At 51.2% G+C, this 12642-nt stretch overlaps 4 protein-coding genes across 4 annotated transcripts; 1 reads left to right on the top strand and 3 right to left on the bottom strand.

Annotated features, from left to right (window-relative positions):
- Positions 1–246: 246 nt before the first annotated feature.
- On the bottom strand, positions 247–3128 carry Pdw03_6966 (reverse transcriptase; the record flags this gene model as incomplete). The annotated part of the gene is made up of 4 exons (XM_066101508.1): positions 247–618; positions 680–2866; positions 2923–2999; positions 3071–3128. 4 exons carry the CDS (start codon positions 3126–3128, stop codon positions 247–249), a joined length of 2694 nt encoding a protein of 897 aa, XP_065956591.1.
- Positions 3129–4118: 990 nt separating this feature from the next.
- Pdw03_6965 (Class III chitinase, putative) lies at positions 4119–5087 on the bottom strand (the record flags this gene model as incomplete). The annotated part of the gene is made up of 1 exon (XM_014678883.1): positions 4119–5087. One exon carries the CDS (start codon positions 5085–5087, stop codon positions 4119–4121), a length of 969 nt encoding a protein of 322 aa, XP_014534369.1.
- Positions 5088–6788: 1701 nt separating this feature from the next.
- Pdw03_6964 (Spindle pole body associated protein SnaD, putative) lies at positions 6789–9344 on the top strand (the record flags this gene model as incomplete). The annotated part of the gene is made up of 1 exon (XM_014678885.1): positions 6789–9344. The coding sequence occupies one exon, from the start codon at positions 6789–6791 to the stop codon at positions 9342–9344; it is 2556 nt and encodes an 851-aa protein (XP_014534371.1).
- Positions 9345–9838: 494 nt separating this feature from the next.
- Pdw03_6963 (plasma membrane iron permease) lies at positions 9839–11889 on the bottom strand (the record flags this gene model as incomplete). Its single annotated transcript, XM_014678886.1, has 3 exons — positions 9839–11321; positions 11378–11655; positions 11707–11889. The coding sequence occupies 3 exons, from the start codon at positions 11887–11889 to the stop codon at positions 9839–9841; spliced, it is 1944 nt and encodes a 647-aa protein (XP_014534372.1).
- Positions 11890–12642: the final 753 nt, after the last annotated feature.

The following is a 12642-nucleotide window of genomic DNA, read 5'->3' as shown; positions in this document are numbered from 1 at the left end:
ACGGCGCGACCTTTTCGTTCGGGCTCACGCCCTGGGTGCTGGACCACGCGCCAGACGACAAAGACTGGGAAACCTGTAGCCGTGTGCTCAGTCGTATAGCTCATCTTTCCTTGGTCGTGTAGAGGCTGGAAAGTCTCATCGATCACGGCACGGTCCCTCGGGCCGACAGGGTAGATTTTGGATTTTGGGAGTTTAGATTCCCAGCCTGGGACCAGCGGGATGGTCATCCATCGATCCTCGGGAACGTCAACCACAGTAGGCCGATTGCCCCAGACATCGTATGACATCAAAAGTTCCGTCAGTTGTTGAGCTTGGGAAGGCTGTAAAACCGGCCCATAACGTGATTCCGTTATTTAGCTGAATACCGTCGTCTTGCGCATGACGTAGGCCTTCATTAGGCGGGTTAGCGTTAGTATCGAAATCCGTTTCGGTGGTAGAACGGCCGAGCTCCGCAACTATTGGTTCCACTGCGCAAGCCATAGGCATATCTGCCTCATATAGGGTGCCAATGCGATCCCGCCGGCGAAGGGAGATCGGGTCGGGAGTATCGTTGACAGCTTGGACCCAGGCAAAGTTTGCCTCGACCAAATGAGTAAAATGCAGCTTGGCGATGACGACCTTCAAATACGTAATCCCGATCATCAGGCAGCGTTGCCTGCACACGCGCTGGCACACGCACAATAGAGCGCGGGGGAATGAGGACGTGTTCAGCTGCGTAGACTGCCCGCTGGGCCGCGTGGTGGGGCTTAGCGTGTGTGGAAATCGGAATCTCCAGACCCATACATGACGGGATCTTGACTGTCTTCGCGTCAAAGTCCAACCGGAAGCCTTCATGACCTATGACGTCCATCCCGATCAAGAGCTTCGCTTTTAGGTTTTCGACCAAATGAGCCTCGATGCGGATACAAGCTGCGTTATCCGCGCCGCGGAAGAAAGCATCGAACGAGACAAATGCGGACGATAAATGGCGGGATCCGATCCCGGCGACGGGCACTGGTATACACTTCTGCAACGGGATTCCTAGGGACTTTGCAAGGTCTGCGTCAATAATGGTCATGACGCATCCGGTATCGAGGCATGCGACAAGCAGCTTGTGTTGGTCTATCAATCCGACGACGGTCGACGCATATCGCCAGGACTTGTAAGCCTTACCCGGCTGAGTAGCTCGTGCCCGGTCTGATCTGATTATTGGCAAGTCCGGGGGTAGGGCATCCGTCTCAGTACCCTCCTGCTGGGATATGTAGTACGCAACGGTGGTGTCATCGACTGCGGCTGCTGTGTGTCTCGAAGCGCAGTCCTTTAGGTGCGCGTGGAGTTTGTTATTGGATAAAAAGGCGGCAGAGCAGTGTAGGCAGGTGGCGGTAGGTGTGAGATCCTCTGTCACGGAGTAACATGGTTGGTCATGGTCGTCCTCGTTGTCCTGAAAAGGAGGGGCCTGCCAGTACGCTTGAGGATCCTCCTCAGGGTACTCCGCATGGCTGTTGTATTCCTCATCTACATAATACGCGTCATTGTGGGGGTCATAGAAGTGCTGGCCGTCGTAAAACGCTGGCAAGCTCTCGTCGGGAGGAGCAACTTCCTGTGGCTCCGCTTGGTATGCTGCAGCTGGCCGAGCGCGTGGCTGCCGCGCTACGTAGCCTGTGTTGGAGTAACCGGCTTGATTCCACGGCTTGTCAGAGAGCAAGAGCTGGCCGGCTTGGTTGGTCTGGCCCTGCGGCTGCTGCTGACGCGGCTGGTAGGCTCCTTGTGGTTGTTGTTGCTGAGGCGGTACGTAAGACGTACGCTGAGCCTGGATTTGAGGAACATTTGACGGTGGCTGGTAAGCATTCCTAGGGAACTGCTGCTGTGATTGACGTTGTACGTTAGGAATCGAATTCCACATAAGCTGGCGATTGTCAGTTTGTGTGTCCCGTGGACGGAAGGGTAGCTGGTTTGCTTGTTGTCCACGACCGTAGGCGTAACCTGCATTTCGAGGATTATACTGGGGCTGGTGTTGCTGACCTTGATAACGAACTGATTGGGGCTGCGTCTGACGCTGCATCGGTCCAGCGCGTTGCGACATCTCATACCACTGTCCATAACGCAAATCTAAGTCTGCCATGAACTGCGAGATCGTGGTAGCTGGGCTTGGTTCCCGTATGTCACGCTGAAGTGCTGGTTCAAGACGTGTCCACACTAGGCGGAGCACTGTTGTAGTACCTGTTATCTCGGCTGCTTGGGCGTCTCGTAACATGTTTTGGGCCCATTCTGTAACACTGCGCCCTGCGCGTACGTCCCGCCAGGAGTAGACTGATGACGGTGCCATCACTTTGACGATCGCCTCTGTGGCGCGCGGCTTGAACCGTCTTTCAAGGGTGGCGAACCAGCCCAACTCCAGAGAGCGGACACTTAAATCCTGCCTCTCTTCGTCTGACAGCTCCGCGCTGTACCATCGAGCTGCTGCCTCCCGCAGGCACGATGGTAGGTTCGCTCGGACCACTTCCTCAGATTTCAACGGGATCAATGCCTTTAGCAGGTTGATGAAGGCATAAACATTCGTGTAGCACATGGTTCCCCGAAGAGTGCGTACATGTACGTCTGACGTAGGGTCAGGTGTGAAGTAACCTACGTCGTCCGTCTTCCAGTGCGCGGTGCTATGTGGTGCATCCTGTCCGTCTCGACCCGGTGGCCCGCGGATATCGTCACGACGCGCCGTGATGACTTCGTCAACTATTGCTCGAACGTTGTCGACCTCGCGTGTACGAGCTCGAGTAAGCGCGTCATCAAGGATTTCATGCAGTTCAGCCCTCGACAGGGTGATATTGGACGAAGGTCCCTGCGGGACGTCCTGCTGTGTGCCCTGCATTGGGGCTAGTGGGGTAGTGAGCTGAGGGAGGCGTAAGTTGTATGCGAAGCGTAGGTGATCTTGTAGGTGATCTGAACCCTTCTACCGCTGGTAACCCAGGGGCTTAGCGACCGGAAAATTCGGTAACCGTATGGTATGCCTAACCAGAGGACCTCTGGCTTAATCAGGACATGCTACCAATGTGTTATGGAATTAAGCTGGTTGTGGTAAAGATGATCTTATTACTATAGAGTTGTTGCGTATAATAAGTACGCTGCTTAATAATACGTATGTCATCATCCATCCCTCACAGCCTAAAACTTGTTCGCTATAAGGGTTATGTCAGGGTGCGGGCTGGCAGGACGGAATGATAGGAGATGACTGGTAGGAACAGGTCATAACAGATCAGATTCCCATTGACAGGTACAGGCAGGGGCAGGCTATTATACAAGACGTAGCTCGAAGAGCTACAACAGGATCTAGAACTGAAGTTCAGATAAACAGGTCGGAGATCACGTGCCGTGATCTTTCTCTAACTAAGCATCACGGTTCGCACCGTGACACCTACCAGTCATCTCCTATCATACCGTCCTGCCAGCCCGCACCCTGACACATACCGTTTCGAGAATCGGGAGGAGAGGAGAGGACGTCGTTTAACGAATTTCGTAACCTAGTTTTAACCGACCGAAAGGACTAGTGTAGTTCTACGCTTTTAAAGAAGAAGATCTACTATTTCTCGTACTATAAAGGGCCGGGGGCTACTCCACGTAGATCTATAGAGAGGATCTATTTTTGAAGAGATCCTCTTTAGTATCGGTCAATTTATGAGAGTTAGCGCGAGAAATCGCGCGGTGTTACATAACATTCAGGCGGGCGGAAAGGGTGGATCTTGGGACGTTATAACAGCGCGCCACTTCACGAATTAAAGAGATTTCTTGATTCTTAAAATCCTAGATAGCTAGTGAGATCTACCCTCCTACTCTATTGATTTCGAGAGGATTGAGTACGAATTGGTGGCAAGGTGGGTAGTTGAACTAAATAAGATCCAATTCATGGACGCGTTTTGGTTGGGGTGGCCAGCTTGGTAGTGAAATACGTTAACTAGTGTTTAGCACTATCCAATAGAAACCATGCGATCCTTACAGAATCTCAACGCTCCAGCAAACCTCTCACGTGCCTTGGAATACAGGCCAACGCACATTGACAAAGCCATTCACTACACCTGATCTTGAAAACAGTTGGAGTTCAAGGATATAGTCACGGTTTGTCCGAAATGCCAGATCTTCATTTCGCTTCATCGGCGTCCCTGATTCAGCATATCTTGGAACAAATTATTGAGACTGCTCGCCATCGACCCTGCCGACATGAACTGGCGAGCTGCCACGACAACATCTTTCATTCCCATGCTCAAAGTCATCTGAGCAGCCCACTGCCACGGTTTCGCCGTGCCCCCAGGTAGAGCATTGTAATACTCCCAACCCATAACGCCACCAAAGTTGGGAAACTGCTCGATCAACATTGCCAAAACAGGACCAATCTTCTCCTGGGACACATAACCCTGTGATCCATTACCCGGGTTTGTCAACAGGCCATACACAATTCGTCGTGGAGACCACCCCTGGGAGACCATAGCAGCATACATCCGTGGATCCTCGGCAGGACCCCATCCATTGTAGAACTGGGCATTGTACCAGCTGATCTTAGAAGCACGAGCCTGCTCGAGTTCACGGTAGTCAAAGCCTGATAGGTTCCCAATCCCAAGTAGTGCAGCTGCCACAGGAGCTAGGGTAATGATAAACGCGTCGCCCAGGTCAGCCTTGAGTCGGTCGATGAGTCGGATGATGCCTTGCAAAGACATGGTCTCTTCTACATCGAGATCGATTCCATCAAGGCCATGGCGGCGGATGATAGTCAGGAAAGGATTATAAAACTGTTCGAAGTCCACCCGGCTCCCGTCAAGCCGTGTGAAGGAACCTGGGGCGGCCCCGCCTAGCAAACCCATGACTTTCACGCCTTGCCGCTGCACGACCGGCACTTCGGCCCATAGGGGGTCGAATTTGGCGTTGTCTGGTGGGTCATCGTTGAGAGTGATATCTCCCGGTGCATCATTCAGGTGAAAAGCCGCAAGAATAACATGTGTGATCCCGGTGTTGTTTTCGAGGAGCGGGAGCATGGAGACATACTGGCCCCCGCCTGGGATGAGCGTTTGGTGGTACAAGATCACCCGCGGGCGTTCACCGACTCCACCTTGGATAGGTGGCATTTTGATAAGCGTATGAATTTGATAACCCAGATAATCGTACAGAGTAGTTCAAGATTATTCCATGCGCTTCGCTTGGTGAAAGCTGGATGACACGCTTGAGCTTTGGCGGTAGGCTGTGGGGTTTCGGGATCCTTCAAGTTCCTAGCGTCCCTAAGAAATGACCACGAAGAATAAAATTGAAACTCCAGAGTTATGCAATGACGAATATCCAAAAAAAAAAGGAATCACCCGGGGAATATAGCTGCAACACAATGTAGTAGATCGGACTGAACACCTGCGCACGAGAAACCCAAATCCACACTGACTAAGCTAGATTGTAGCTCCATCTTTGGGCAAGGCTACCGGTTCTTTACAAGGAGCTGTAGTTGTTGTTTTGAGATAGGACTATGTCAAAATGTGGGTTGAATTGGATAGGGTGTTGTAGGGCAGCTTCTTCTCGTCCTCATCCCACACGAGTCTGGATCACCGCCTCAATGCTAGAACCACGGACATTGGCCCCTATATCCATGGCGTTGAACTCGGCTCGTTGGGGAGGACCTAAAGGATGACATCAAGTTCATATGTCGGATTGGTGCTCCGGCAAATTGAAATGAGTAACTCGGGAAATAAATGCATGTTGTTGTGGACTTCATCCAGGCACACACGAATGACAGATCTATCCCATAAGAACAAAGGAAGCCGACCAGTGGACCTCGAAAGGAAAAAGGCCTACAGAGAGAAGCCACCGCCTCCGATGAGCTGATGAAGGCAAAATAGCTGTTTCTGGGGACTACATAAGTTGCAGGCCTTGCCCATCAAACCAGCCTTGTGGCAAAGCAACATCTGATTTGCGGAGCAGCGTATACTTCTGGCATCAATTTTCCCCAATTAAGAGCGCCATGACTTTGATCAGCGGAACTCGAATCATGTCACGTCCGCTTTTTAGACTACTTCCATCCGCACAGTCTGTGAGTGTTGGATTGTGGCATCGCTGTAGTGTCGCCACAGTACCACCGTCCAATCGTCCACGCCACCCCAACCCTGGGAATTTTGCAAATCGTTCACGCGAAGAGCTTTCAGAAATAGGTCACAAGGGTGGAAAAAAGGGGGGGAAAGCCACCGGCGTGGGTGGATTCCATAATATGGATCCAGAGAAACAGGTAGGTGACCTTACAGCACCAGCTTGTAAAGAGGCCATATTGATGGTATGAACGTGAATTGATAGCATGCTATCGCTGCAAAAGGCGGTCGAGCTCGTGGTCGGAAAAAACCACCAGGCAACGGGGAAACCGAGTTAGAAGCCGAACGGCGCGGCCGATCGCATGAGCCTTCGGTGGTTCCACCAGGATTTGAAGAGTGGAAGACGATGGCTTAAATCGATCAGATGTTGGGTTGTAGAATCAATTCCATGCAAATAGCAAATAAGAATTGTGAGACGAAAAGACAAGAGAGAAGGAAGAAGCATCTATCAGACACAAATGTCCGCTAGACCTAAATAGGCAGTGAATAACCATTGACGCCTCAGGCGCTCAAATACAACCCCGTCGCGAGATTCTTCAATCTGTCTTTTCTCCCCCGCAATTTGGCTATTGTTATTTCTCTATTTACTCGGTTAATTTTTTTTCATTCGGTAGTTCTCAAGTGCAGCCCCAGGGATTGTATTTGATCTCTGCTTTGGCTGATTTAGCACTCCTCTTTGCGCATCCGCACGCGTGCGCAACCATGGCCGATGCAGGCTATAGCTCTCCATTTCCAACCTCACATGATACTATTGGGCAGTCAACACTAGTGACGCCTCTCTTCATGCCATCCTCTCCTCCGCAACAACCTTCCAGCCCATTGGGATCTCCGACAACCGCCCAAACTCCTGCAACTGACCAGACTCCCGCAACCGAGCGCGTCACAGCGCAATCTAGCAAACAAGGTCATAGCCACACTATTGACGATGAATGCCATTCGGATAATGGAATGCAACATGTCACTCGACCACCTTCTCCTGGGAGTCCAACAGGCTCAGATCTCGATGCGCGACTTGTCGATTACACCTTGGATTTCAGCAACTTCCCGAGCGGCCATTTCGCTTTGGATGAGCAGGAGCAAACTCTTCCTCCTTTCAATCAAGATGTAGATAAACTATCCGACGTTGGAGGCCCGGAAGATTTCACAGCGAACATGGAGAAATACCTGATGGGCGATCTGGAAGATGGAGCGAACCATGTGGATGAAGCTGAAGAAGACTACGGATCAGTACGACGATCTTCCCAGAAGTCGAGGCAAACCGTGATCGAAGAAGAAACCGACTCTGGTGAATATAGTGAATTCGGACCGCCAGTAGATATGTCGACCCCTTCACGCCTGTTGCACCGGACTAGCGCTTTCCCTAAAGATTCGACTCATCTAGAAGGTATTGAAGAATACCCCGATGACAATGAGGCCCAAAATTCCGCATCCCCTTCCATCCGAAAGTTGTCGGACGCCTCCAGTCGTGCACCAGAGGTGCAGAATGAGAATCTTTACCAGCTGATAGCACAACTGCAGCAAGCTTTGAAGGAACGCGATGACCAATTGCAGAAGAACCGCAACCATATGCTCGAAGCTGTTTCTGCTAGTGAGCATATCCGTCATCTCCAGACAGAATTGCAGCGGAAAAATGCTCTCCTAGATGAGGCGAATGCCAAAGTTAGCGACGAGGCACTGCTGCGTGAGCAAGTTCAGTCACTGAAAAAGAAAATCGAAGAGCAGGAAAAGCTATTGCGCCATTCAAGCATAAACACAGCTGATCTCAGTCCTCTTTTGAACCAGATCAGTGAGATGCAACAGCAGCTCCAAGGTAGAGATGTGCAGACTCCGATGGACAAAGAGAGGTTGGAGACAATCGCTCACCTGCGCCAGCAGCTCAATCTTTCCCAGGAGCAGGTGCGAAAGCGCGATGAAACTCTAGATGAGACAATCACCAAGCATAAGGAAGTCATACGGGTCAAGGATGCATTAATACAGGAGAAAAACTCGGAAATTGATCAACTCCAGGCACAGATCGACGACTACGGGCTGGAGAATGAGAAGCTTGAGTCGGAATTAGAGCGTGCGCAAAATGATCATCAGGTCCTTGAGGAACGCTTCATGGACTTGGAAATTAGAAATCGCCCTCTGGAGGAGAAGAACATCACACTGGAAGCAAATCTTAGTCGTGTTCAATCCCACATGGAAGCCCAGGAGAGTGCTCTCAAAGCTGCTGCTGCAGATCTGCCTATCAGCGGCCATAGCACCTACAGCGAGATTCTCGATTTGATCAAAGATCTGGGCCCAGGGGATCCCGCATCCCCACTCCACTCGCCATTGAAGGACAAGTTCGTGGATAGCCAAGGTGTGCAGCAACCGCAGCAACCGCAACAATCGCAACAACCAGGCGTGCCAACCATTGCAAGCCTTCGGCAAGAACTCCAGGAACTATCTGCCGCACATAAAGCCGCAGATACCGAAGCCCAGACCCTTATCAAAACCATCGAAACAGAGAAAGCGCAACTTTCCAGCCGGGTGGATGAGCTCACGGCAGCCCTAAACAAGTCCCAACATGACCTAATACAATCGCAAGAAGGGTATGCCGAGTCCCTCGAGACCATTGCCCGCTTGCAAGAAGAAAAGATCGCCGAACCTCCCAGCCCACCCCCCTCACCCCCCACAGCGCGCGGAGCTCTCAACCCAGAGCCAAGAGGACCGGACACAGCAGCCCTGGAAGTGAACCACCAAAGCCAACTCCGCAGCCTGCAAACCGCACACTCGACGGCAGTCTCAACGCTGCGCGCCTCGCACGCCGAGTCAATGCGTAAAATCCGCCACCTCCTCACAGCCGCCGAGCAACGCGAAACAGATCTGCGTTCGGAGCTTGCAACTCTCCGCACCTCATCAGCGACCTCTGAAGACCACCTACGCAAGAGTTTCAAAATCGAACTTAGACGCCTGGAAGACGTCATCGCTGCAAAGGATGAAATTGCGGCCGAGGTCGACCAACGCATCGCTTTGTCGGTGGACAAGCGCGAGCGCGAATGGGAGCGGCGCATCGACCTGCTCCTCAAAGAGCGTGATCGTATGGCCAAGGCTTTGATGATGAGCTGGGGGGAGATGGAGCTTGGTCGTGGGCCGGGGTCTTTGGCCGAGGGTAATGGCAAAGAGAGCCGCCGTCGTGATCGAGCCCGTGATTCAGATGCTAAGAGTGGGCAGGCTTATCGCTACAAGTACGCTCAGAAGCAGAAGTCCAAGAGCATGGAAGCTAGGGCTTAGATGAGGTTGTTTAATCTCATGTTTTCCTGGGATTGATGTACTCCATCGGCTTGTGGATTGGACTGTGTTTCTTCTGATTTGTCTTATAGCGACCTGTTGTTCCACCCTGGAATGGAATTCGGTATCTGAAACTGCATGTCGTGTTCTGTTCTGTTCTCGTCTTGAGGCGTTGAACCTTGCATCTTGTTGTTTTCAGCACTACGAACCGGCTTTTTTTTTGGTGCTGGTCTTTTTACCTTTCCTGATTAATGTTTATTAACTACTTGTCCTTCTGTTCTAGAAACAAAATCAACTTGTTCTCAAAAAAATCACCTCAAAAAACACTGCGACTGTTAAAAAGTAACCAAACTACCCTGGTACACCTGGGCACACTATCCACTGATACAAGCCATATAATGCTAATAAATAAACCAAAAAGAATCAAGAGAATGTCCGGCCGGCAGACAAACAGCTATTAATACCATTTCCAAACTTCTGTCCAACAAAACACCCTCTCAATGAATGCTCAAACTCGTCCGATTCACACCACGATATTTTGTTTGATCAATAGAATTCGATGGCAACTCCGAGTAAGCAGCCGAGATGGGCCTGAAATCATCCACCGTATACAGGTCACTCGCCTCCAAGATGCAGCTAAGCGGACCACTCGCGCTGGCAGGAGTGCCGCTGCGTGGACGACGCGTGCTAGGGTAGATTACTTCGACATCGTTGCGACGGGGAATCGGCGCTGGCATGGATCGTACTGAGCTGTAACGGCGCTGATTTGCCCAGCGGGATGATCGGTGTCCATACTGGCTGTTCCTACGGTGGGCGTTTGAGTGTAGGCTGTACTGGCTGTGCGAGTGACGCGGGACGTGATTTGAATCAAAGTGATAGGAGGAGCTGCGGACTGGGTGGTGGATGACGTTCTGTCTGGGTTCCGTGTTCTTTCGCATTGGGTTCTGGTGCATTCTTGGACGGGATGTTTGGCGGTGGGACTGGGAGTATGCTCGTGGTTGTGGTGGCGGGGGAGGGCGTGGAACAAAGTTTGGATGGTGTGGGTGGTGGATTGAGCGTTCTGCAGGCATGGTGTAGGTGGTTTGGGAGCGGCACACTTTTGGTGGGGAGGTTGGAGCTGTCGGGACTACTTCTGGCGCGTCGGCGGAGTTCATAGTCATTGTTCGGGTGTGACCTTCGGGGTGTGCTGGTTTGGGTTTGGGTTCGGTGTTGACAGGGCTTTGGGGGAGAGATGCTGAAGAGGCGTTTGGGGTGTTGCCGTTTGCGATGAGTTGGAAAGTTGTGGATTGCGAGATTCCCGTGGACATGCTGTTTGGTGTCACGATCTGCTTTTCGACATCAGATGCGGTGTTGGAGTCCGCGAGGGCCTGAATTTGAGGATCCGATGACAGTGGAAGTGACAATGGAAAAGACTTTGGAAGAAGTCGTCTAAGAGAAGAGAGTGATGACTTTGCTCTCTTGTGGCTGGTGGACTCCTGAGGGATGGCCGGGACTTTTGGAGCAGGCGCATTAGAGAGAAGAGCACGTAACTCGTTGGCTGTTTGTGGACTCATGACAGTAGATGTGCTCGAGAGAGGATAGAATTCGCTAGCCAGGCTTTGTGATCCAGGTGAGATACGATGTGCAGTATCTGGCGAAATCGTCGTTCCAGACATAATCTCTCCGTAAGTCGAACCAGGATCAGTGTTAACTCGGAGTTGAGGTCGTAGACGGACAGGGGCAGGATGGCGGATGCTGGGATGACAGTTGACTTTGTTGGCAATTGGGTCCACAGACCAGAACTCGCCGGCTCCATTTCCATCGTGTTGGCGGCAAAGATAGAGAATCTCGTTCTTAAGTGTTTCCTCGCTATCCCAGCTATTACCTGAAACGATGCTGCCATTTTTGAGGACTGTTTGGCGCCTGTAGATACCGAGAAGGGATACATCATATGGTCTATCGCAAAGCTCCCTTGCACAGTACATAGAGCACACGGTAACCCTGTGGAATGATTGTCAGTGGAAGTAAAGAAGAAGCCGAAAAGGAATCCAGCATACATTGAGATAACTGCCACGATCACAGACGCTCGGTGGAAGGCACAGCTTGTACCAACTCTCCAGATATCTGCATCTGTCCCTTCTGGGAGACAATAAACCTGCTGTGCAGCAACCACTAGACCGGCTACACTTGTAGCTAGCCAAAGCATGAGATCCAAGCGCAGGACATACGTGCAGATGTTATGCAGAATGGTTTTCTGGGTTCCAAATCCACCGATATTGTTGTACTGCCAAGCGACCAGGCTTTGGAGGCCGACAAGTGGCAGCGAGAGGAAAGACTGAATAAGAGTCAGCGATACAGTCTAACAAAATGTACAAGTCAGACATACTGCAACAAGTGCAAGTACAACACTTGGAGTCATCTTTGAATCAACCTGGCTATTGCCGTAAAGGTAGAACACGATCACACATTCCAAGATAGACTCGAGGAGTAGCAAGTATAGCGCAACAAATATCACAAGCTTCGTCCATGTACCCTCCTTTCGTGGAATAGCTGAAAATCCAGAAGCCATGGTTGCAATTTTTCGAGGAAAAAGAGGCCAACAACCCTTTAATGGCCCTTTTTGAGCTGCCCGGGGCTCGGAAGCCGAGTTGGGAAGAATGCGAGTGTGCTGTAGGTAAAGGGCAGGCGTACTGAGAGCGCCGGTTCCAAATCGAACCCAGTTGTAGTCACACTGAAAATTCATCAATTGGCGCAAAGAATAGCACACACAAGGCTGGTACCAAGAGGAGTGTTAAAGGACTAAAGAGGAATTAAATGAAGGGTTCTTGGCCCTGAAGCGCGTCGACGCGAGTATAGCGTGGAGGGGTGGAATGTAACAGCCGAGGGGCGTGCGTCGAAAGAATCCAAGGCCTCGGGGATGGCCCTCTTTGTAGAGAGTAGTCCATCTTAGCTTGATAAATTGGAATGCTGAGGACTTGCTAGTGTCAGGGCCCTAGTGCCAGGGATGTGTCGGGTTTGGCTGTGGTTAGCCTTATCCCTGTGGATTTGTTTCTATAGACGTCAGTTCGTTTCAGTCCCTGAGAATGGAAGGATTGAAGCAGATGCAATCTTCTGAGAATTCAGTGTGGTTGTTTCTCCGTGCATCGAAGGGTTGTCCTTGGAGGTGAAGATAGGAGCATGGAGGCAATTGGGCCCTAGATCCCTCGATGACGTGGTCAACAACCGCTCCGACTATTAACAATGGCGACAAATCTTTCGAATAATGCAATCGGGCTTATCCGATCCTAGTTTCCTTCTTTCTTTTCCTCTGTTTCTTCTATTT

Source organism: Penicillium digitatum, chromosome 2 (assembly GCF_016767815.1).
Source record: "Penicillium digitatum chromosome 2, complete sequence".
NCBI lineage: Eukaryota > Fungi > Ascomycota > Eurotiomycetes > Eurotiales > Aspergillaceae > Penicillium > Penicillium digitatum.
Note: the sequence above shows the minus strand (reverse complement) of the source record. Positions and strands in the feature narration are given on the sequence as shown.